We start from the raw sequence: 25,943 nt of genomic DNA, 5'->3' as shown, positions 1-25,943 counted from the left end.
TTACCAGCTCCATTCCGTCAGACTTGTGCTCACTCTTAATCATCTCTGATCATCATCTCTAGATAAGAATCTGACTAGATAACAGTCACAGCCCATACTCACATTGTACTTCCTCTTTTGAGGGCCCACTTGTGGACATTACTCACTCTGTGGAACTTGAATTATGCTACATATCAGCCCTTGTTTGTGCACCGCCTCCCACTTGTCCACTCATCCATTCTTCCCTCCCTTTTGCCTTTCCTTCCACTTCTCGCTTTTTGAGCAAAGTCCAATTTCCTGACCTTCTTTCAGTGGGGTGGGGGTGGAGAGGGGTGAAGTCATGGGTGAGGTGTTTTTCCATGCCAGATTGGTGCTTACAGTGTGTGTCAGTAGCTCACAGCTCCATTATGTAACCTGGAAAGAGCTTTTTTTCCCTTCTTTTTTCCCCTCATTCTCATGGCTTGTGTTTCTCCCCCTTCAGCATCTTTTCATTCTCTTATGTAAATATTTTGGGATCTTTTGCCCCTGTGACTATGAAGTAATGAGGGAATCACTACATGACAGACTGTTTGAGATTTCCTCCACCAGACTGTCAGGAGTAGGAATTGGATCTTCCTAGTTTCTTTATGTCAAAGAAAAACCCTTCTAACTAAGATAAGCTATGAAATAACTTTTTCAGATTAACATTATGTAGGTCTATGATGTGTTAGAGTGAATATCAGTCCTTCCTCGCATGAAGCCTTGCATGACTCGACCTCACATCTTCCCCAACACAACCACTTCCCTCTTAACTGCATGTCTAATCTAATTTGCAACCAATTTCCTGCATGCTAGTAAAGTGACTAATTTGCACTGTATTAACACCCTTTTTTTTGTTTTCTAATTTCTTTTCCAAAATTTCCTTTTGGACCTTTATTTCACTGCTTTCTGCTAACTCACCTCACCTTTAAGGAGCTTGATCCCAACCAGCCACAGAAGCAACTGGAGGATCAAAGGAGGGTAGGTATTGAGTTTGGTGTGCTGTGGTCTGGTCGGGGCGCAACCGACTGAACGACGCCGTCACAGTCGCACTGCTTCCACAGCATGGCACTAACTCCCCTGTCAGTTATACAGTATTTAACGTTTGAGGACATTAGCCTTGGGTGTTCATCTTTTCTTAGATGGTTGGTGACATGTTTGGACCAGAGGGATCCTGAAGGCGACTGTGCTGCACTTATTTACATAGAACCATTATGAGGAAAATCTCAATGTCGGCAAATGTTGAGCTGAGAGGAGGGTACAGTGACACCTATGAAAATGACTGAAGACAAAGGGCAAAGGTCCAAAAAGAAGATGCTGCGTGTTGATTCCTTCTTCCCTAGGGGAGTCTTAGCAGGATCTGCCTTCAAGGCTATGGCGTGCTAACCTTTTCCTTTTGGTGTATTTCTTTGACTTTTATTCATGCAAAATTTCTATTTTTCTATACACTCTCTCTATACAATTTCTATACACTGCTGTAATTTTAAGGCTTTTACTTTAATTTGAGTTTCTCTAAAATAACCTAAAAAGGTTGAAAAACAAAGGGAAATACTCTCAAGTGGAGCAAATTTAATCTTAAGAGTAGCTTTTCACTACTTCAAATTGTGGGCTTTTTGATGTATTATTCTTGCTTTAATTTTCTTGTCTTATGCTACGAAAGTTATGCAAGTCACACAGAGTTTGAGTTCCAACTCCTTTTTCTGTGTAATGGTAACTCATTAAACTTCAACTCCTAACATCCATTTTTCACTGATAGGGCGAAGCTCTGCGACAGATCTTGGTCAATCGATACTATGGAAACATCAAAACTGGCCCGAGGAGAGATAGCCTGACAACCTTCAGCAATGGCCCACTCAGTCCTGGAGGGCAGGGAAAATCCCCTACAGGTTTGTATAACAATAAAGTATCTGTGTGTTTACTCTTATATGGTTATGCTTATGAAAATCAGATAAGATGGAGCTGACATGATTCACTTTAAAACTGGGCTAGTGTTGCAACAGTCTTGACACAAAGCACAAAAAATATACAATATGGCAGACAGATTACATATACAGTACCTAAAGACAGATATGCAACTTCAGTTTGAGTCAAACCATTCACGCTTTAATGGGATAGAAAAAAATAGATAGATAGCTGCTAACCTAACAGTTTGAATTATGGTTACACCAGCCACTAAACAATCTTCACAGAAAATGTTTTATAAAAAACTGATTTCCTGAATCCAGAATTTCCAGAAATGTTTCAACTCTCAGTTTTGTAGAATCTACTTCATGGAAGTGGGCACAAGAAACATTTCAAGATAAATTCTGTATAATTTGATCGAAATGCGTGTGTAGCACTTGTACTGGAGAAAATATGCCCCTTTTAAATCGATGTATGAATTTCACAGGAAAGTGTTTACAGATTATGTGAAACTTCCTTTCATGTGGTAAATGTTTTTCTGTGAGTGCCACAGATAACAAAGAATAGTCATTTAGTGTCCAACGTCACTGACAATTTCCATTTCACTTAGCAGTAAGCAGTACATAGCCGTATTGTGGGTCAACATCGCCCACCTGATCAACACTATAAATTTAATGCAGATGTGCATAGGGTTCACACCTTTGAATAGTATGCCCTGTTCAACTAGCCAGACGGGGCTGCTGTCTGTTATTGTGTCTCACCACTGAGTGGTTGTTGTCTGATGTGTAGTGCTGCGGAAAGGAGTTCCCCTTAGGACAGTAAAGTTTTAAGTCTACATATGTGCATAAAACTATTGTTAATCTCCATCCATCCATCTCTAAATCTTTGCTCAATCTAGGCTGACATTCACAAATGTGGTAGATTGTTCGTAAGTGACATTTATTCATTCCAGCGAGTCGCTCCGTGACTTTCATCGCAGCTATGACTCATTGTTCATCTTTAATGCTTCAGCGCAGAGGGAAAAAAATTAGATCTTATTCACAGGCATGGCCTTGTACTTCTTTAAGCCCTTGGACCTCGGCTACGCTACTGAGCATGCTGCGGGCCGTGTTGTTGCCAGGCGACCAGAGAGCCAAGCTCCATCTAGAATGGGATGTGTTGTTGATTCAGTGGCTCACCCAGCCAGAGATGGCTCTGATGGGTGTTGTTATCTCACCACTGCTTCTCTGGCTGGCTGCAGTCGCCAGCAGCAGCAGTAGGAGTTAGAGTACCTCCATCGTCTTTAGACACATCTGATTTTAGTACTGTGCTATGGCTGAATGGATAGAAAAGACACTTGTGGATCAGTCAGTCTATGGATGTAGCAAAAACCTCTTTGTTAGAATGGCATCTTGTATTGGCCTGATTTAAATATTATCTAAACTCTGTATTATAACCTCTTATATAATGTACAATAGTTACATACCTCTGAGTATTCTGAGGGTTTTGCTTTGGAGGATTGACAGAGAGGATTGAGGAGAGGACCAAGGGCTGACAACATCAGGGGGAAAAAAACACTTGCACACTGTCCACTTCACTTGAAAATATGTTTAATGACAATGTTCCAGTACTCAGACCTTCTTCAGGTTATCTCCTCGCTTTGGAGGAAAGTAAAAAAATAAACCTGGTGAAAATTGGTGGTCTTTAAATTCAGTGTTCAGCAGTTGTTTTTAACAGATGCCACTGGTAGCAGCAAAGTTGGAAATGTTCAAATTCTACATTTATGCCCTATTTGCTAGTGTTCCATTTTGGGGCCTCTTGAAATAACTGCGCAGCACGTCTGTGATCTTAATCCCATGTGAATCTGCCATATCTTTTATTCAAGTAAAATAAAGTCTAGCCTGACAATTATTCTGCATGAATGATTCTCTGATCTCATTTTCAAGCGACACTCAAGCTGTGGTAGCGGTTGCTAGGAGCAGCTAACTTCTTCACACCAATGAAAGGAAAATGTTGATCAAGAGTTGTAATGTCGATATGTGGACTTGTAACAAGCTTTACAGCAGACTTCTGTTCCGAAATGGCTGTAACACTTTATAATAACCATCATTAATAAATGGTAAATTTCTAGTTAATTAAACTTTAGTTGATAATTTAGTTTTTAATACTCATAAATACAATGCTGTAAATGGTTAGTAAATGATGTGTAGTTCATCTATGAACATTATTTGGCTGGCCATTTTAAAGTAATGTTTATAAACCTTTACAATTATTGAAGAAATGGTTTATTAAGAGTAACACTGTTTGCTTATGCTGGCAATGATATGTTACCCCAAACTCCTCAATTGCATTTAATATAATGTAATAATCAATTATGATTATAAGTCGTATTCTGTGTTCTTTTATGTAATCTGAATGAAATTTAAATAAATCAGTATTATTGTAAATGTTAATCATTTTCACTTCTTCTTTAGTAGTTGTCAGCTCGGGGGTCGGAGGTCGAGGGGAGCTGAGTTTGGCGGAGGTCCAGTGCCACTTGGACAAAGAAGGGGCTTCTGATCTGGTCATTGATCTCATCATGAACGCTACCAGCGACCGGATCTTCCAGGAGAGCATATTGTTGGCCATCGCACTGCTGGAGGGTGGAAACACGGTCATCCAGGTAAGTCAGGTTTACTGGGTTCAAGAGTACACGGTGCTCAACGGTGCTGAGGAGGATGAGTATGAAGTGTTAATGAGGTCCAACACGCACATTGCTCGCCTGCAATTAAGTAGGACAACTAACAGCATTCCCTTCAGAGAGGCATGAGCAGAATTTCAACAAGGAGATGTTATCTCAGGGGTTCAAGCTACAGTGTGAAGACTTTGAGTTACTGCCCTGGAGCTCCATTCTGTCAATAAGAAAAAATGGTCAGTTGCCAGTGTGGCAACCTTGGCACATTTTGAAATCTGAACTTAACAGTCAGGGTCAGGAAGCATCCTGACATGTTTGAACTTATTGACGTTTTGAGATATGAAAAAAAGGAAAGTGAAAGAGTGGAGAACGGGAAGTCGGAGAGGAAAAGGAACAGTAGTCTGCTGGGAGAGGTCAACACTGTGCAGCCAAACACGTCATCGACTCCCCACAGCCAGCCAGGGGTTGCTAAGGCAACACTGACTCTTCGCGAACCTCACAGCAAGCAGGTTGAAAGGAGAGAGAGCTGTTGTGTTTGCACCTGCATTATTTCATCTTTGCAGGGTGTGTGTGTGTGTGTGTGTGTGTGTGTGTGTGCATGCCTGAACTATGTGTATCCGTGTGTTTGTGACCAAATGTGTGAGTATGCACTGCTCGTAAGCCGTCTATCAGTGAGTGTATTCTGGTTTTGAGGTTTGTGTATTTGTGCTCTTGTGCGTTCTCTTGCATAAACCGGTCTGTTGCATAACAGACTCATATTTGCATAATGTTGTCACTACTGGTAGTAATCTTTGGGAATCATATGATGCATTTGAATCCAGTTCTTGACTGTGTTATACACGTTGTTGTTAACGTTTTGTCACCAGCAGTGGAGAACAGCCTCTCTCCTGCGACATTAGCAGCAGGGCATGCCATTGTTATCTAAACTGCTGCACAGGTGCAGGTCATGATGGATCCAGTCATTTTCTTTAACTGTCCAGATTAAGATGAACGTTCATGTACAGCTGTGTTTAGTTTTGTAAGCATATGGACGGATTAAAGGAGAATTGGTGCTGCAAAATGCAATCATACACAAGCACCAGATGCACTTAGTGTTTATAGCAAGATGCTAATTTAAACACCTGGCGACGAGAGGGTTTTTTTAAAAGTTAAACATAGAAAGATGAAAAGAAAAACAAAAAATACAACAAAATAGGCATAAAGATACAGAACTATATAGGAACAGATTTGTCTGTGCAGGTGTTTTGGGTGTGATAACAGTGTTTCTCATTCAGAAAGTGCTACAGTGTGAGTTGCTCTCCTTTGTTTGTTTGTTAGCACTGACTAGACAGGGAAAGTCACATACAATCCACTCACATATGGCCAATAAAAAAGTGATACATGTAAATTAGATATAGATCCCCTTTAATTAATAACATACAACTGCAGATTCGATTAGGGAATCAGTTCAGAGTGTAAGAATTTTAATCTTCTCTTTAAATCCCCATCCCTTGTCATTACCTGTTAACGCTTGTCCTCATAGACAAAGGCACTCACATGACTCCTGTTGCATAAGCTGCTGCCCAAGTGAATGACGCCCAGAGCCCTGGGCCTCCTAACATTCCAGCCTGACTCTTTACTGGGTCATGACTTGACATGGGAAAGAGGGCAGTAAAAGAAACAAGTTCTCCAGAGAGCTAACAGATCTCAGTGTCTCTCTGGTGCTATCTGAGATAACGCTCCCTGCAGCCTCCCTTAGGACAGATCACATAATCTGACTTATTGACTTGGCTGTCATTTCATGTGCTGATTGACCTGTTTTCAGGTCAAGGCATGAAAAAGAAGCTTAGTGTCCTCAAAGTAACCAGTGGCATACATTTTTAACTGGCATGCAACATTTTTGTTTTGTCGACATAAGGCTATGTATATATTTGCAGTTATTTGTTTGGTTTGAGTCACACTTTTGATTGTTAGTGTTTCACACATTCAATTATCAGAGAGTACTTACGATGTGAATTAAAGCCTGTTGTATCTGGGGTAATAGCACTAAGTTATTTGCATAAATAAGAGAGAAGCGACAGTAAATGTCTGAATTTCTACCTCCGTATCCCCCTACAGCACAGTGTGTTTTATACTTTGGGTTTGCTGATAGAAAAGAACCTCAAAGTGAACTTTTTAAGCACAGAAGTTTATTGGTTTAAACAAGGAGAAGACACAATCACAAACAAGCTTTTTGTTTCAAATTGAAGTTAGGTGTTTCTCCTTCAGCATGGTGCTGAGACAAGTGAGCTTTGTTGAAGGATCATGTATGGTTCAGAGTGAATTTACAACATATCAGCAGATGCACCACATTACCCTGTCTTATATAACGATGGCTTGCCTGCCCCCTTTCTAAGACAGAAGGGTTCTTGTTGTCTAAATGAAAAGCAGGACAAAAACATGCCCAGAGATTTCTCCAAGCAGTCTGTTTGTTTGTTTTTGAGGTAATTCAGGGTCGTAGCCTAGCCAACCAAATTTCTGGGAAAAAGGAATAAGCAAGTATAAGAGGAGGGAGAGATGAAGAGATGTTAGTCTTTTTTTTTTCCAGGCCCCAGAGGTTAGTGCTAGCTGGACTTGTTATGGCAGAAGTTTGGATATCTCACCCCAGTGTCGACAAGATTAGTCGACTATTTGTCGACTATTCAAATAATCTCCAACAGTTTTGATAATCTATTAATCGGTTTGAATACTTTTTTGTAAGAAAGAAAAGTCAGAATTCTGTGATTCCAGTTCTGAATATTGTCTGGTTTCTTTACTCCTCTATGACAATAAACTGTATATCTTTTAAGTTGTCAAAAAAACGTCATTTAAGGATGTGATCTTCAGCTTCGGGAAGCGCTGATAAACATTTTCCAATTTTATAGGTGGAAATACTTATCGAAAGAAATAATCGACAAAATGATGGCCTGTCTAGCCCTGTAGACTCTGATGTCACTGATCAATCAATACAGACATTACACATTACACATTACTAGAAATGCTGTTGATGCAATCTTAGTACTTTTTTTGTAATTCCTTATCTCGGCATCATCCCCTCCACTGAAAAAGATTGTTTGATGCCTCGCTCAACACGTCATAACTCAGATGCTGGGACTGTTTGAAAGTACAAAAACTTTGACCAGTTTGAACCAAGACCTCATACCTGCAGTTTGCATTAAATACGTGTTTAGCAGTCACATAGTTGAAATACCAAGAAAAAAAACACCAAAAACCCAAGTCAAGGAAGTGGTTTTGTCACATGGTTTTAACAGAATTTAATGCACAGACTTAATGGGAAATTTTAATGCACACACATGTCAAACATACCCACATAGCTTTCCATGAATAGCATCAAGATAACATGATGTTTGACACGTGTGCTCATACCCTTCAGGTTGTTGTTCAATACCCTGACACTGCTAGTGAAACTGAAGCAGACATGTAGCCCACGTACTGTATCACAGCATCAAACTACACTCCTGCATGCTCATCTGTTCACCTCATTAACACATGCACACACTGGATATACTTAGAGGCTCGAAAGCTCATTCCAAAAACAGCCCTTGCAGAGAAAGAGCGAGAGAGAGAGAGAGAGAGAGAGAGAGAGAGAGAGAGCGCGAGTGCATCAGTGTGTTATGTAAGAAAAGAAGTGGAGAAGCTCTGCTCCTCCCAGCCCTCCATCTATCTACCCGACGCTGCCTTCGTGACCTCAGATCTGTCACACGAGCAAACAGGTGCTGCCACTCTTACTCAACAGGCTTGTCGTGACACGCTGCTGCCCTCAGCCCTTCCAACTGAAAATGATTCACTCCCCCCTCCCCACCTCCCCTTGCTTCAAGTTCATTTTACAGCTACCTCTTGGAAAGCTTTAAAAAGCTTCTGTAAAGTGAGTTTCCAGGCATCAATGTCATCAACATACCAGCTCTCTTTTAACCACGGAGTGGGCAGGGGATTCTCCTTTTAAAGTCCAGTTTATAGATGTTTAATTATTTCAGTCCTGCCTTTTTAGTCTGATCAGTGTATTTTGTGGTTGTCATTGGGTACATCTTGTCTGGCCTGTTTCCAGTGCAGAACCCTGAGAACTCACGCTAATGTGCATTTTTTTTTCCACCTCAACCTCCTGTCTGGCAGTCTTGTTGTAGCTCTCAAGAACATATCTCTGTGGTTACCAGCAGGGCGTGGCAGAGTACGCCACCGAAGCCCTCAAAAAAGCACAGAGATGGCTTTGTCACTCACAAAGGTGTCAAGCTGGAAAGGCGGGAGAAGGATAAAAAGAAAGGAAGAGCTGGTGGTGTAAACAGGCCTTACATAACCGGCCTGTGTTGATGCCAGGAGCCGCGGTGGCAGCTGATGGGGAAGGGAGAGAAAAGTGGGAGTGCAGAATAATCAGAGAGGAGGCCCCGCTGTGCCGCCATGTTGAATCTGTAGGATAGGAAAGTGAATCATGAGTCTACCTGAACCTTTTATGCTGAACATGACTGACAACCACAGGATCAGCAGAGCTCCCAGGGGGCTTAATGGCGCTGTAGTGGGACACGTGAAGGGCTAAACTGCTTCAGGGGGAGAAACTGAGTCTGATTGGCTGACTGACCATTTTCTTTAAAGAGTGACTCAGCAGGGAGAAGTAGAAGCTATAATTTGTTCAGATTGTTCTGGGTGTTAAAAGGGTCACTGCGAAGAAGTGGAATCATTTAAACAAACCTGAAAGGAATGATGCATCTATTAGCTGCTAGTTGTATTAGTTGACTTAATTCTTACTTTCGATCAAAACATGTTGAAGGAAGTCATATAACTAAACCAGATAAATTACCTATAATCCGCGTTCTCATTTATCATTGGAATGCCATTAGCTGATTTCTCAGGTGTATTATCATATGATATCCATCATAGAGCTTGATATCAGTCATAAGGTTTTACTGGAATATATTCGATACATGCAATTCAGAACAGATGTTCAACTTTCAGTCCTTTACTGTGAGAAATTAAATCGTGTTTCTCTCTCAAAAATTATTTTATATAGTCAAAGTTTTAAATTCAAACTTTTAAAAGGTTAAATGTTTTCACAAACAGCCATGTAACAACTGCCTAAATGTAATGGTGTCTGAAAGTGAATAAATAACCAGATGAAACAGAATTATTACTAAAAGCTTTTATTATTCAACAATTTTTGATGCTCAAAACACTGATATTGGGAAGTAAAAAAACAAAAGAAAATATACACAGCATATAAAAAAAAAATATTACAATTATCTCTTAAATAGATAGGTACGTAATGCATATAATTCATCAAGATTACCCAGAGCATCGATTTCTGCATTATGTTCTGTACAAAAAAAAGTTTTCTTTTCGGCACACATCAGACAACATTACACCAATACCGATATATCTGTGATAGGCCAATACCCGCCAAGTGATATATTGATCAGACTCTACCAAAATGTCCTGGGGTTTTAAACACAGCCCTGGTTCAACTGATTCTACAGGCAGAGCAAAGAGACAGGTTGTTCCGAAACCAATAGCGGTATCGGTAATGCCTCTGATGCTAGCTAAAATGCTGGAATTTCGGTAGCTACACAAGCCGAAGCACCGTTCCAGTATCACGTAATTTATTTATCACATCTACTACACCTGCTGTCAACTGGCAGATTGTTTCACTGTGAAAGTAGCCAATATCCACAATATGCAAGTGACTAACTTAGCACTTAGTGATAACATAACATCCATACATGGTAAGTATTGTGCAGTTGTTAAAAATAATAATAATCTACTGCATTTAAGCATTTTAACTCACTGGCATTAGATCAAGAATTGGTTTTGGTTGAAAGGTATCTGAATCGGTATCGGGGAGGAAAAAAAAATATTGTCAGTACAACTCCAGCAAAGAGCAACAGTTTTTGCATATTATTTTCATTTTGCCTTTGGCATGTTTGACAGACAAGCGTGGACAAAACGATTCCCTTTGCAACAGCAAAGAAAAACAATCTTTTATGGCCATAGTCATGAGATCTATTTAATATGGTAATCTTGTAAGGTTGCTGTCCTGGAGCTGTTGTCTAGAGAAGTTGGCCCGCTTGCATAAGTCTTCTGCTGACTCTTAATCAGATCATTATCAATGAATGGCCCTATATTGTCAACAACATGATGTTAACATCTTGAAAAACAAGCAAGAAGAAACTGTTGCATAAAGGAGTGGAGGAAAACAAGTCAGATTTGCTAAATGCATTAAGTGTTCTGCATCCCTCAGGACTTCAGTCAGGTGACTCTGCAGAGATTCTCACTAAGTAGGTTTCTTATTTTCAAAGAGCTTTGATGCAGACACATCTCGTCAGTGCTGTGCACTTGCATGATAGCTCTCTGTTTGCATGTCTCTCGTTTCTTTCAGGAACTTAATGTTAAGCTAAACCTGGAGAGAGTATTGTGTAACAGGCTTTTCAAAACTGTCCCAGAATCTATGAATGTGATAACCCTCCCACCACCACCACCACATACACACACGCTAGCGGACCCTTCCTCCTCTATCACACCACCCGCTCACTTCGTGCGGTTCTGGCACTGAAATGTGGGCCAGGGTTTTCCTCTCTGCGTCTCTCCAAAGCTCGCCCTCAGTGGGCTGATGTAACAGTGTTAGTGCTGAGGCGCCGTGTGCCCTCACTGTAACCACTCAGCTGATTACAGGTCTTATGTAAGGAGGGATTGTGGGGAGGAAAATGGGACAGAACATATGAGCCTGTTGCGGAAAAACAACAGCTCCGTGCACACAGGGCTTTACACAAGACAGCCCTTTGTGTAGTTGAGCTATAGGCAGAACATTTCCTTCCTCACCTTGACTTCACAAACTGCTTACTCATGCTGGATCAGACACTAACTGTTGCGTGGTTGTGAAGCTCATAAGTTTGTGCTCAAATGCACAATTCAGTTTATATTGCAACGCAAGTGATGCCAATTCCATGAACATGTTTCTACAGCTGCGTGTGTTTACCAACGCGCAAATGTGTTGTGTTGGCACGCCTTTGTTTATGTGTGTGCACAGGCACGCTTGTAAAGTCGTTGCATTTACAGTGCTGTGTCTGCAGCAGGGTGTGTAGCTGTTTCTGCATGTCAATCCCAAGTCTTGTCTTTGTTTTCATCATGGCTAGCCTATTTGTAAGTGTTAATGCCCAGCATAGTCCTCGGGGTGCCAGAAGCGTGTTATGCCCAGGGAGCAAAGAGCAGATGGTGTAAAATCAGGTGAGCATGGTGCGGCCTTGCAGCATGTTTCCTGGCACTGTGAGAGGAGGCTTATGTAACTCCTTCTAACCGAACAACTGGCTTTCAGCACAGTGTAGAAACTATAAGGGCGACAACAAGACCTTGATAAGAAATGGAGGGCAGAAGCTAAGTTGTAAGAATAAAGTCCATTGACCTTGTAGATGTTCATGTCTGATCAGGGTAAATTTTTAAAAGAAACATGGTACTTGTAATATGTTGTTGAAAGTCAACAGCCTTGAATCAGTATGTTGGCATATCAGTAGTTCCTAAACAAAAAGTCAGAGAGCAGAAAGTGATGTGTAATCTCCTCCGTCTGGAGCAAAACCCAGAAGTGTAAGCATGGTCCAGAAATAGCACAGCCACTTTGCAAAATGCGGGTAAAAAAATTACAGTGGCAAGTTAAATAAATGGGTGACGTGCTGCAATGTGGGCGGTGCTTGGTTTTGTTGAGAAGTCAGTCTTGAAACAGTCGTGCTGCAAGCTGGTAACAAACAATATTGTATTACAGCTACACAGTCCACTAAAATGTATGATATGTCCATCCATTATCTGGAACTGATCCCAGCTGACATTGGGTGAGCAGCGGGGTGCACCCTGGATAGATTGCCATTTTTTCACAGGGCTGACATATAGAGACAAACAACAATCACACCCATATCACACTAAATAAATAATTTACCTAACGTGCATATCTTTGGACTGTGGGAGAAAGCCAGAGTACCCAGAGAGGACCCACGCAGACACGGGTAGAACATGAAAATTCCACAGAGAGAGGCCCTGACCCATCCGGGTCTCGAACCCTGGACCTTTCTTTTGTGAGGATTGAAGATAATCATCATTAGGATTAATCACCTGAATATTGTCTCCATTAGCCAACTGATTGATTGTGTGGTTGGTTTGTAAAACTTCCCAGAAATAGTAAGAAATGCCGTCACAATTACCAAAAGAGTCCTAAGAGACACCTTCACAGCACGTGTTTTGTGCAACCAACAGTTTGAACTTTCAAATTCTTCAAACTGTGAAGATGGAGCCTTGAAATATCATTGCATGAAAATTACAATTATTAAAATAGTTGATACCCTGCAGTAACACCGCCCCCCAGCAAACTGGTCGGTACAAACGAAACACTGTCCATGAGCCACAAAACATTATAAGATATGGTGTGCAGTGATACAGATATTTTTCCTGGTAGTTTTTTTTTCTGTTTACCAGCCATTGGCAGAAACACCAAAAAAGGTCATTTTTGGCCCCAAATGTAAGACACATTTAAAAATGTCAGAAGAGTAAGTCTATATTACATGCATTGTCTTCTTCTTTTTTGTTTTGCTCCAGCGGTCATTCTACAATCGTTTGACGGGTGATAATAAGTCCGAAAAATTCTTCAAGGTGTTTTATGAGCGAATGAAGCTGGCTCAGCAGGAGATTAAAGCCACTGTGACTGTGAATACTAGTGACCTGGGCAGCAAGAAGAAGGATGAGGAGCCACCAGACAAAGACACACCAGCGCGCAAGAAAGGTGAGGGCTCAGTAGTTTAGGAACCTGTTAGATCATATTCTTAAAGGAATCACACATGGGACCATCAGAGAGGCAAAAATATACACAGTCTGTTTAAATAGTCTCCAAATGACCTACTGATTTGTCTTAAAGTTTTGGTTTTTTTTTTTAACTTAATACATGTTAATAAAACCTAATAATATTTCCATGAAAAAAGACTATGTATGTAAATGATGAAACAATCCGTACATCAGTGCCTGAGCTGTGTGTTTATGTCCAGTGGTCTGTCTTTGACTCATGCTTCTGTACCTGTGGTTAGTCAAAGATTTGCCGGTGGTAGCCGTGGCGACAGAGGAGGTGAAGGAGCAGCTAGTGGAGGCCTCTGCTGTCACCAAGAAGGCCTTCACGACCTACCGCCGCGAGGCCGAAGCTGAAGAGCACCAGGCAGCTGCAGACGGCACTCCCCGTCCCGACCTCTGATAAGGGTCAGGAGGAAGGCGAGATGAGCGTCATAATCACTATCATGCAGCCCATCTTGCGCCTTATGCAGCTGCTCTGTGAGAACCACAACAGAGATCTGCAGGTCAGCCATTAAACCAGTGTCTTCTTGCTGTAGAGTTTTGAATTTGTGTTAACCGCACCGCCCCTGCTGCCTTAGTCCACGGCATGCACACATTTCCTGACCTGTGTTCTGACTTTCTATCACCACACTGGGTTATAAAGAAATGAAACCATGTAGAAAATAGGCACCATTTGCAGAACTTCCTGATGCAGCTGTTTCCATATCTTGTATGTCTTGGTCTGGTTTCACTATGAGGAGAGTGTTGTTGTTGTAATGGCTCGCTCCAGCAGCCCAGACACAAGACTTCCGTCTTGCACCGATTCTGTTTACACCCCAGACCAGGGCAGGCCTTCATTAAATAATAGTTGGCTCTGTGCTGAATCGCTCTGTCTCCTCTATCCTGACCCAGCGTGGGTGTGAGATATTGATTTACTGTGAGCCATGCAGCACAGATTCAATGATCAGTTCATCGAAATGCTTCTGTTCCTTTCAAAGACATGGAGTCATTGTCTGGCGGGTGAATAGGCTTACATGAGAAGAATAAAGTAGATGGAGGCTCAAAGCTCTCAAATTGATATATGTATTTTTCACTCACTCACAAAATGTCTTTAGGTTCCCTGAGTAGAAGATGACTTTTATCTTAACATTGTTCATATCTATGAAACCTGTGCAACCTAAGCTAAAAAGTTATATAGGTCAACAAACCAACATAATTGAGAAAACTATCAAAATTGTGTCTAAATTAAAAAAGTAATGAACACAATTTTTTTCATCAAATTGCACTTGAATAAACAAAAAAATCTTCATTCAAAACAATTCTGAATCTAGAAACATGAAACATAGAAGCAACACATTTGTTAACAACTTCGTAAGTGATTTAAACCATTTACATTTGTCAGTTTTTGAGATATTTGCAATTTTATGAACAGAGAGCATAGGCATTTTGGTAGTTTCATCCCAAACTGGTCGCAGGTGATCACTGTTTGAGGAGCAAGACATTGCGTTTGATGAAAAATATATATCACACTGCCCGGATCCATGTTACAGCATAAGTCCTGAGAAAGAAGGATAAGCCTATTAGTGTGTATTTTATCTCCATCCATCTCCAGAACTTTCTGCGCAACCAGAATAACAAGAACAACTATAATCTGGTGTGTGAGACGCTTCAGTTCCTGGACTGCATCTGTGGCAGCACCACAGGAGGACTGGGGCTGCTGGGACTTTACATCAATGAAAAGAACGTAGGACTCATCAACCAGACTGTGGAGAGTCTGACTGAGTACTGCCAAGGTCCCTGTCATGAGAACCAGGTGAGATACAAACACACAGAACAGGTGTGAGTCTGCAAGCACTCACAAGTGTGCACTTTTAACAGTTTTCAACAGTGTGTTTAGTCTGCAGTTTGTCTGTGTAGTAATTTCCTAACTGCATACAGCCCTTTTCCCTCGGTTGTTAAAATGTGGTTTCCTTCGAGCACTTTATCAAATTATCCTCATCTTACATCATACTGACCTTTTCATTTAAGTTATTGTACTGGTGGTTTTGTGTGGGCAGCACTGCAATTAGTCCTGAGCTTGTATCTTTTCATGATCGGCACTTGGCTGCCACACTGAAGCCACGCAGTCACTCATCTTTGTTCAACAATGAAACACCAGCCTAGACTGGGCAGTGTGCCTATATTTGTTCTTTGGTATGGATTAGCATTGCTTAGTCTGCTCACATGATGGTGGCACTCTCTGTTCAAGCCGCTCTATGTGAAACAGGCATGACTAAACAAGAAACTGGCTAAATGCAGTCACTGTTTGAACTGTTTTCAGTTCCCTCAAACAGTGCTAAAAGGACGACTGCCAGACTAAACAAAGCTCTGTGTTCAGATCTACTGAGACGGGAAAGGGAGGGGCGAGTGCTGGAATTATTTTTGTTTGTGTGGTATTAAGTGTTGTCGTTAAATGATGTCAAGAGACTTGCTTTAAACCTTTTGGCTGCCACAAGCCATTGTTTTGCTTCGAGGTGTGGCACACATTGGCAGAAATAAAATATCATCTGTGAGAACAAAGCCAATACTCCTGAAACTTTACCAAGAGTTATGAAAAGTAACCAACCTCAGTGGTAAACTTAAGTGACTTTGATTGTTTTGGGGTACCACAGAGGAAAAAGAAAACGCCCCGCACCAAAAAACACACTTAGCCTGTAGATGTATTATAGTTATCCAGACAGCAGTTTGATTTTGTTTTTTTAAGGCCCGCCAAATGACTTGAATCATTGGTCGTTAAAAAAACAAGTCTTGTTGGCACAATTTTTGTCAAATTTGTCATGCATCACTTGGGACTTTGATGACAGATTCAACGAAGAACACAGCAAGTCGGCGCTAATATCTCTGACATGACTTTAGTTATCAAAAGCAATTTTGTTAAACGAAAGAGGAAATTTTGTCAGTATAAATCATGGAAGTGGTGGAAGATTTTTACCTCTAGATTAAAGTGGCAACTTCTTCACCCCCCCCCCCCCCCCCCCCGAATTGCAGTGCTATGAATAAAACGCACAACACTGGAGCCCCTCAATCAAATAAATGTCCTTCTAGACACTTCTGTTTTAATTCTACGTTTCTGTATTTGTCTTTTTGGCCCCTCCATCAAGGAAGAGCTCTCTATTTTGCAGGGTGGAGTTTACACGGTTGCCTTGGTTATTCCACCATAAACTTGGAATAACTACCAAAAGCTATCCCAAAAAAAAGTCCTCCTCCTTTTTTTGGTCATGCACTGGCAGACATATAGGGAACCAATCTAAATACAAATGTGTAATTTTTCTATATAATATTTACCTTATAATGATAAGTTTAAGTTCTGATCATAATTGGCCTGCTGTACTGCTGCATTTACTGAGGATGCTGACAAATCTCCAGCAGCACCAGCTAACATACTTGTATTGAATTTTTGATAGTTGACATAAAAATTCCTGTCACTCTGGACTTTCCCTTCATTCGTAATGCTGCTTCGGATTAAATCTAGTAACTGCTGTTCCTGTCCATACTTTCATTCACTTTTATGTTATTTGTTCCTTCAGAACTGCATTGCCACTCATGAATGCAATGGCATTGACATCATCATCGCTCTCATTCTCAATGACATCAACCCTCTGGGCAAGAAGAGGATGGATCTGGTGCTGGAACTCAAAGTGAGTGATTATAGGTTGGTTTAGTGGTTTCAACGAGGAAACAACGCCTCAACACTTTGTGTTACATAACAGGCATATTTGTTTGGCTGTTTGATGTTATATTTTTCTTACTCCTGTGGAAAAGTGTCCTTCATGTACACATGACATCAGATTGAGACAATGTTAAGAGCACAAGAGATTCAGATTTTTTAAATTAGTGAGAGATTTAAAACATCAGACCTTCAACATGACATGTAAAGGGAGAAATTAATCACTGAAATGCAGAATTACTGTACTAATTACAGCAATGACAGTAGCTCTGAAACCAAAGTTCAGTGCAGTGTAATGATAGTGATCACAGCCACACCCCACTGTTATGAATTACTCTGATAGCTCAAGTCAAGATACATCATTCTCTAGAGATTATCAAGTCAAATGCTGTCTTAAATTAAGGATGCCAAAATATGTTATTACATCACCTCACGATAAAGTGCTTCAACGTGAATTTAATTACAGTGACAAAGTGAGAATATTTATAGATAGATGTCACAGTCAGAGATACTGAACACCAGGCAGAGAAAATGAACCCGTGTTGATTCTGTGGGCACTGTTATCTGTACTCTCATCTTTTCTCAGAATAATGCCTCCAAGCTTCTTCTTGCAATTATGGAGAGTCGCCATGACAGCGAGAACGCTGAGAGGATACTGTACAACATGAGGCCTAAAGAGCTGGTATGTATGACTCCACACGTATCATCACACAGTGTTAAGTGAACGTTATCTAACGATCAATATTCTTGCAGGTGGAAGTGATCAAAAAGGCCTACATGCAGGGTGAGATAGAGGTGGAGGAGCCGCCAGAGGGTGAGGATGGAGAGGAGGAGCACTCTGCGTCTCCACGCAATGTTGGTCATAATATCTACATCTTGGCACATCAAGTAAGCCACCAGCTATCTGTAGAATCAGCATGGAGACGGGCACACCCATCAAGTTAATGAGTGAATGCTCGTCATGTAATAAAGCACATAGCCAGTGAAAATTAAAATGGCAAAACTGTTACTGTATGTCTGTGTCATTTCCTGTGGTTGTCACAGACATGTGATACCTGCCGTCCTACACTCATCTCCTCTTTTTCAGCCCTCAGGCTGTGTACTGTGTGTATTCAAACTATGATTTAGTTTAACGATAACAATTATAGTTATGCAATGCCCACTGTCAGTCCACACCCTGCAGCCTTGTGGCTGAATCGATGGAACATTTTTCATTCAAACAAAGAATACATGGCATGTACAGTGGCTCAGTATTGCAGCTCAACACGTGTACACTGTAAAGGCGAACCTTTCTGATAATAATAGAAACAGACGCTGTAGTGATTCTGTTATTGATCAGTTTATCGTTGATCTGATGGTGTTTGATGTCATTTCAGTTAGCACGTCACAACAAGGAACTGCAGGCTATGTTGAAGCCAGGGGGGACATATGGAGAGGGCGACGAGGCCCTGGAGTTCTACGCCAAACACACAGCTCAGATTGAGGTCAGTTAATGTGTCCGTGTGCCATTTTTGTATCTGCAGCTGTCATTGTAATATTTTATACTTAACTATTACAATTGAACGCTCCCATGACTTCTGTATTGTCTGCCCCTGTTTGACAGCTATAATAAGATATCTGTTTTAGCTGCAGAGGCTTGCGACATGCTTTGGCATCACAATTGACTTTAGGCATGTGATGGTGTTTTTCTTGGCCTGCTTTCAGCCTTTTCGTGTACACTGAAAGAATTGCAAGCACCTTCAGCATGTCGGCACGATTCCCCTTGTGCCGCCAACGATAGCAAGGAATGCTGATTGTGAACAGTGTTCTGAACTGAAGTTGTTGGTTTAGTCCGTCAAACACTATTGTAATCAAACCACATTTTTATTTGTGTTAAAAAAGTACAGTTTGTGACTATAACCTGTCAGACCATTTTAAATGGTAGGGGTCAAGATTTATTTGCACATCACAGTAACGGAGTGTGGTTGTGTCCAGATTGTACGACTGGATCGCACCATGGAGCAGATAGTGTTTCCTGTGCCCAACATCTGTGAGTTCCTTACCCAAGAGTCCAAGCTACGTGTGTACTACACCACAGAGCGGGATGAGCAAGGCAGCAAGATCAATGACTTCTTCCTGAGCTCTGAAGATCTCTTCAATGAAATGAACTGGCAGAAGAAGCTGCGAGGTACTCAAGAGGCTACTGGTAACACAAACACCGTTCCATGTGAGTTTTTCTCCTCAACTCTTTTATTTCTCGTATTTATTTCCTGGTTTATATGCTGTCTTCTTGCCATCCCACCAGGCCCCTGAGAAACCTCCCCCTTAAGCCCCTTTCACACATACATATACTCCATAAAGGTTAAGTCACTTCAATATGTGTTAACATGTGTGAGCGGGAAATGGAGACAAAATATCCCTGCACGTGACTCTGGCAATCCGTCAACTTGTAACATTTTTCAACACTTCCTATTCACCTATTGTGCAAGCCATTATTCAATTCAAGTCATTATTAAAAGTGGTAGAGCAGGAAACATAAAGCATGGTACTTCTCCTTTGAGTGTTTCTTCGGCGTCTGAGATGTTTGCAACACTGAAATTGGCAGCCAGCTGTGATAAAAACCCCACAGCAGTAAGGGGAAACACAACCACACATTAACTGGCATTAACACGCACAGATGTTAGACCATCTCGCACAACCTGTAACTTTAAGTTTCAGTTGCGCCAACCACTAAAGTCTCACATTTTGTTCTCAGCACTTGAGTAAAATAGGACTGAAAGAACATCACACTGAGTAAAACAAGCTGAATTGACAAAACGTTTGTCTGATTCAAATTCTAATAATAAAAAAAAACATTTTGGGTGATTTGACACAACCTGTGCTGCCTGTAATTGCCAATCTGTACATAAGTGGTCAAAGTATTCACTTGAAAAATCACAGTTAAAATCTTTTTGCCAGTCTTTGTCAGACTACTCGAGATGCATAGCTGTCATCCTCGTCAAGTAGAAAACAAATCAATTCCATCTGTAATGGTCAAACTAAACAAATTGTCACCAAAGCCGGGCAATGTTGCGGGTTCCACGTGTGAAAGGGGCTGCACTCTGCTCCATCAGCTCTGAACCCTGGAGGGATGGTAGTGTAGAGAGCATGTAAACCCTGTTAAGCAACTTATCAATGTATTTAAATTACAATATAAGTTTATATAAGTTAAAGTTTAAGATGGTGTAACACGAAATGTTATATAAAGATGTAAACTGATGTTTTTCAACCAGGAGAGAGAGTGATGTCAGCTCTGTGAGTGTGATGTTGCGAGCTGATTCACAAAAATTTAACTCTGGAATTTACACATGGTTCCTGTGTTCTTTTCGCCCATATTTAGTGTGAAGAGATGAGCAGAGTAGACAAAGCAAAAGAAAGATTTCACTCAGTAAGCTGGGATTCATGTGTATCAGCCTTGACACATTTCTCTACTTTGGTCTCGTGCTAGCATGAAAAGTAAATTTGGAGCTTCAACTGATCTTAACAGCTTGAAGCGTGTTTGAGAGGTCATACAAGTGTAGAATGTTGATATTTCTGGGCGTGTGACGGCTTTTCTGAATATATAGGGAGTTAAACTTTGAAGAGGCATCTCGTTAGTCCTCTTTGGAAACTCAACCTTGTTTTTCCACAGCCGAGCATACCTGAGCACCACTTTGAATTTCTCCTTCAGCAGGCCAGGTCCATGTTGACCCCCTGGCTGACTCTCTGCTAGCTACTGCAGTGAAGTGTTGGTTCAGTAGCGTGTTGTGGCCTGTCTCATTGTCAAGAATGATGGTTTGTCTCTAATGCGATAACACGTGAAGACAACCACGGCTCTCCTATCCAAATGAATCAGCGCAGCCAGAGACCAATATTTTTCCGCTGGTGTTAACCGCTTGACGTAAATATAGTGATTTCTGTTGCTAAAAGTCCCCACCCGCAGTTCTTCTTTTTATAATGAATAGTTAGGCCCAAAATAGCATCGGACATGACACTGATCTGCTGACCGAAGTCTGGATAGTGTGTGTGTGTGTGTGTGTGTGTGTGTGTGTGTGTGTGTGTGTGTGTGTGTGTGTGTGTGTGTGTGTGTGTGTGTGTGTGTGTGTGTGTGTGTGTGTGTGCGCGCGCGCGTGCGTGCGTGTGTGCGCGCACGCGTGCGCGCTGGTAAAAGTATAAACATGCCAGTTCATATGTTTTTAGTCTCCCAACAGTAGCAAATCATGTAGTGTATCTGAAATGAGCTTGAAAACTGGTTTTGTGTACTTAGATTTACATTTTGCCTGATTTTACCTTTCAAAGTAAATCATTTGTTTACAGTTTTAAGGCCTATAGTGGCACTTAAAACCACATAGACTCCTTTCTGTTTGACATATGTGTTTCTCCCCAAACAGAGTATGCTTTCTCAAATCACTTAGTATTCCCAGTCAATTTAGGAGTGATTAGATTGAAAGGTTAGTTGATAAACTATGCCACAAATGTTCTACTCCAGTGGAGAAACATAACAGACATTTGACACTTGGCACAAGAGGGCATTCATCAACATATGGGATCGCATCATTGTCTTACAGCAGCTTTGACTGCAGTTAATTACTGTTAATTTGATTTTTCTTTTCTCCTGTTTGGTGTGAAACACTCATCATTGGATAAATTGTTCATGGTGTATTGCACCTGCTGTCTCTGTGCAGTATAATGACCTGTGTTCACTTGCTCCAATACACTGCCCTGCAGCTCAGCCCATCCTGTACTGGTGCTCCAGGAACATGTCATTCTGGAGCAGCATCTCCTTCAACCTGGCTGTGCTCATGAACCTGCTCGTGGCCTTCTTCTACCCTCTGGAGGGTGTCCGTGGAGGTCAGTCACTGAAGTCTCCACCTTCATAAACTTTCTCTTTCCTTTAGCCTAGCAACACTTCGAAACAGCAGAGTGTTTAATGGAGCCCTGCGTGTGACCTTGTGTTTGGGTGTATGCACACTGTGGTTAATACTATGGGCGCACTAATGCAGTTGAAGGAAATAGAAGTGAGTGGTACAAACATTAACACCAGGAGGTATACCATACCATGCTAAATACCTGTATGGCAAAAATGAACAAAACAGGAAATTGGGCCGTAGCTTATTACACTCTAAAATTTAGGGTTAGTGTTGCACCTTTGCACATTTTGTCCTCCAGGCGTAAACAATAATGTAGTTAATGTATTCATCACGTGTTGTGACCCAATGATTATTGACATTATGCCAATATGAATGAAAGTTCTGAAAGATTCACAAAGCAGTGAAAAGCTTTTTTCTTATATTTGGAGAGGATGTGGAATCGTGTTGACCAATTTTGAAAGTTTCCGAAACTAATAAACTGACGTGCACACACACTTTCCACAGTAATCGCCACGTGTGAAAATGAGTAGAGCTCTACCACTTTCTTTCTCTGTCACTTTCTGCTTAGTCCATGCCTGAAAATGACACAATAAACTTAGAAATAAGATTTGATCTGAAAGGGGAACTCCTATTTCACACATTGTAAAGTGTGTTAACAAGTCTTGCGGAGCACTACTGCCATAGGTGTAGTGCTGCCAGAGCACACTGGAGCGCCACTCCACCACTTGTTTTTTCCCTCAAAGTGAGGAAATAAAAATGATCCAATCATCACCAAAGTGGCTGTCATGCAGAAAAGAAACAAAAAGACTTGTTGTAATCAGATGTTTTGGCTACATTTTAATCATGTGATCAGTTGTAATTGACCAATGTAAACATGCTACTGGAGGAACACGTGACCTTCCAAACTGGCCATAACATACTGTACCTATGTGGGTGCACGCACCTTAGGTTCTCTTCGATACTTAAACAATAGCGCTACACCCCTGACTACTGCATAAGTGAAATATTTAGATTAGAAGTATGAAGTATTTTGTGGCTTCAAAAGGACCTGTGAAAAATGTGTTACATTGCCTCAAGTGATGTCACATGAGTGACTAGAAGAATCAAAATGAAAAGACCAGTGGGTGTGGACTTAGATAGAAGTGGGCGTACCAGATCTCTGTGGCTAACAGCACTACTACCATAACACAACAGACTATCTGAATTGTTTTGGTTTTTGGTAATGCAGGTTTTTGGCATTGGAGAGGAAAGTGTGTAATTGACAATATATCTGTGACTGCTCCATTGTTGTTGGTTTTTAAAAAAAAAAAAAATTTAACTTTCCATTTTGAGCCCAACACTTGTTACAGGAGCACATCGCTAAACTGGCTGAGTTCCCATATAAGGACTTTTTGCTCTGCCAGCTAAAAAAAAACCCTGAAAGTCTGAAGTTTTCATTAACAACACAAACTTTTTCAATTTGAGAACTGACGGCAGAAAATGGAGAACATTTGCTTTCCTACTGCAGACGTGATACTTTGATTTGAACAGAGCATTCACATCAGTTGTGGTCATACATGTATTTATAGAAGTTGGCATGTGATCCGACGCATATGGTAAGGTGCATTATTAGGGATAAGTGTGCACAGGACTTTAGAGAACACTTTGTGCTCTCGTGCCTGTGGTTTGGGTGTAGCCTCACACCTCCCTAACCAAAGTGAGTTTCACCACAAGTGGAGTTGTGATGAGAATGTAATCCTAGCTGAAGATTTGGATCTCAATCTGCAGCACTGTCACAAAAGACCAAGACAGATTTGGTTGTAATAAGGTCCTGACCTGTTTATTGATACTGTGGCTTTCCTGGCGTGACAGGTGACTTAACAAGTATCAGATTACCAACTTCGTTCTCACACTGCTCTTACTTTGAGTAGTCTTATCTATATGTATCACTTCTAGTAATTAGATTGTGTCTGTGTGTGTACAGACTTACGTAAAGACTGTGGTCTCCCCATAGGGCCACAATCTCTAGCAGGAAACATAATACCACGCTACTGCCTGTTGGGTTTGAGATTTCATTGAAAGTGACTCTACCTGATAAAAGGCAGATATCCAAAATGAAAGAAAGATATCACACATTTCACTTTAATCCACAACATTACATCTTAAACAAAAACTGCTTGTCAAAGATTCAAAGATTCACGCTTAAACTTCCTTGATGAATGAAAGTTTTTTGCCTATTGTGTAGGTACAGGATTGGCTGGTGTCATTATTACCAGTGTGAGACTTAGCATTCGAGACAAATTATGATTTGAAAAGCTCTGATAAATCCAGCTTTGCACTCAATAATAACTTGGTGCAGTAAACCAAACAGCAGCCCAGCTCCAATATACGAAGTAATTCAGACCAAATTGAATGGATTTAGTATAATTTTTTTCCAAAACGCAGTATTTTCAGAAGTTCCACTTAACATACAGACATCTTGATTTAACAAATTTTGTAAAAACTCGTAAGTCGCACCTTTTTTTCCCATAATGATGTGTACGCAGCATCAGACCACATCATAATTTCACTGAAAATCTCACTCTGAGAACACATACGGGAACTCAAGTCTATTAAAACTTCATTGGTTCTCGATGAGATATTGATTTCAAACAAACAAAACATAAATATCAATAATTTGCCAACCCTGAAGCATTTCAGATGTCAATGTAATCTCAAATATATTTTAATGAATATGTATGAAGAACAATCCTCCAACACTGAGTGTAGACAGTAGAAAGTGAACAGAATCCTTGGTATAAGATAAACAATTTTATTAGAAATTCCAGAACAACAGTGTTTCTTTGTGGGATCTACATATTTGACCCTGTTCCCCACACCACATTAACCCCTGGTCAGTCTAGTTCTGTCATGTGGTCTCTATGTTAAGATTCAGGGTTGGGAAAATGTGGTCCGGTGTCGGGTCACAAGGTGCGACAGACTGCTAAAGAGACAGACATACCCCTTTGAATTAATCATTTAAGTCATGATTCCATACCAGAGGTAATGAAACCCATGGGGTATTGCTGCTGTTGACGGCAACATTGAGAGATTGTAGCATTGATAGCTCAACTAACTATTTTATAACAGTATCTTACATCCTCTGTTATATCGACTTTTATATAATCAATAGTTAAATAACATCTAGTTAGAGATTAATGCAAATGAACACATTTGGAACATAAATGGTGGCTTTGATGAAGGGGGCACTTAAATTCGTCAGATAACGCTGTAGGGAACCTCAGGTCTAAGTGATACCATCATAATCATAAAAATGAGCCACAGGCCTGAGCATTATTTTAAGGACAGTTTCAGTTTTTGTTTGTTTTGCTGTCTCTTATTCCTTTCGTTTTTTTCCTCGCTTCTCCTTGAGGCCAGTATTTGTGGGGATGTGAAAAGCCGCAGCCACTGAGGCCTGCATTGTTCCAGTGCAGAGTAACAGAGAGAAGACACACATTGTGATTCACATAAACTTTCAATTGTTCTGTCTGGGGTCAAACGGCGAGGTCCCTTTTGTTTGAACTTCCTCACAGCACTATAGAAGAGACAAAAAAAGAGGTTGTTAGCTTAGCTCTAGAAACTCCATGTGGTTTCCAGTGTCAGAGGTCTCCTGAGAGATTAACGGTCATTCCAGGACATGGCAATGTTTGCTTCAAACTGAAGCCACTTGTCAAGCAAAATATTTAAAAAATCCCAGCCACTCTTAAACTGCAATGGGGAATATTTTATGTTGACATGGATGCACACACACTGTCTCCTGAATTGATGCGACCTCAGACATCTCTTGTTAATATTAAAGCCCAAGTGCTGGTAAACTGAATTAACCAAACTACTCTAATGAACATCATTGTGGCATGACAAGTAAGTACTGCAAGCTTCTTTGCTGTAAAGGTGTGCCTAATTTGCACATTGTACAGTCAACCTAAACACCATAAAACTCCCTTAAACATTACTGTATCAGCTGTACACCTCACGTCTTTGTCAATGGATGGTGGTTTGT

General features: G+C 40.9%; 1 protein-coding gene across 1 annotated transcript in view; it reads left to right on the top strand.

Moving 5' to 3' along the window:
- Positions 1–25,943, top strand: part of itpr1b (inositol 1,4,5-trisphosphate receptor, type 1b) — a 92,197-nt gene that overhangs the window by 50,411 nt on the left and 15,843 nt on the right. Inside the window, 13 exon segments of the mRNA XM_030419639.1 lie at positions 931–978; positions 1,754–1,883; positions 4,353–4,540; positions 13,130–13,313; positions 13,612–13,754; positions 13,756–13,875; positions 14,964–15,164; positions 16,918–17,028; positions 17,644–17,739; positions 17,811–17,945; positions 18,434–18,541; positions 19,032–19,263; positions 21,783–21,905. Of these exon segments, the coding sequence (XP_030275499.1) occupies positions 931–978; positions 1,754–1,883; positions 4,353–4,540; positions 13,130–13,313; positions 13,612–13,754; positions 13,756–13,875; positions 14,964–15,164; positions 16,918–17,028; positions 17,644–17,739; positions 17,811–17,945; positions 18,434–18,541; positions 19,032–19,263; positions 21,783–21,905 (1,819 nt within the window).

Source organism: Sparus aurata, chromosome 6, assembly GCF_900880675.1.
Source record: "Sparus aurata chromosome 6, fSpaAur1.1, whole genome shotgun sequence".
NCBI classification, from domain to species: domain Eukaryota; kingdom Metazoa; phylum Chordata; class Actinopteri; order Spariformes; family Sparidae; genus Sparus; species Sparus aurata.
Note: the sequence above shows the minus strand (reverse complement) of the source record. Positions and strands in the feature narration are given on the sequence as shown.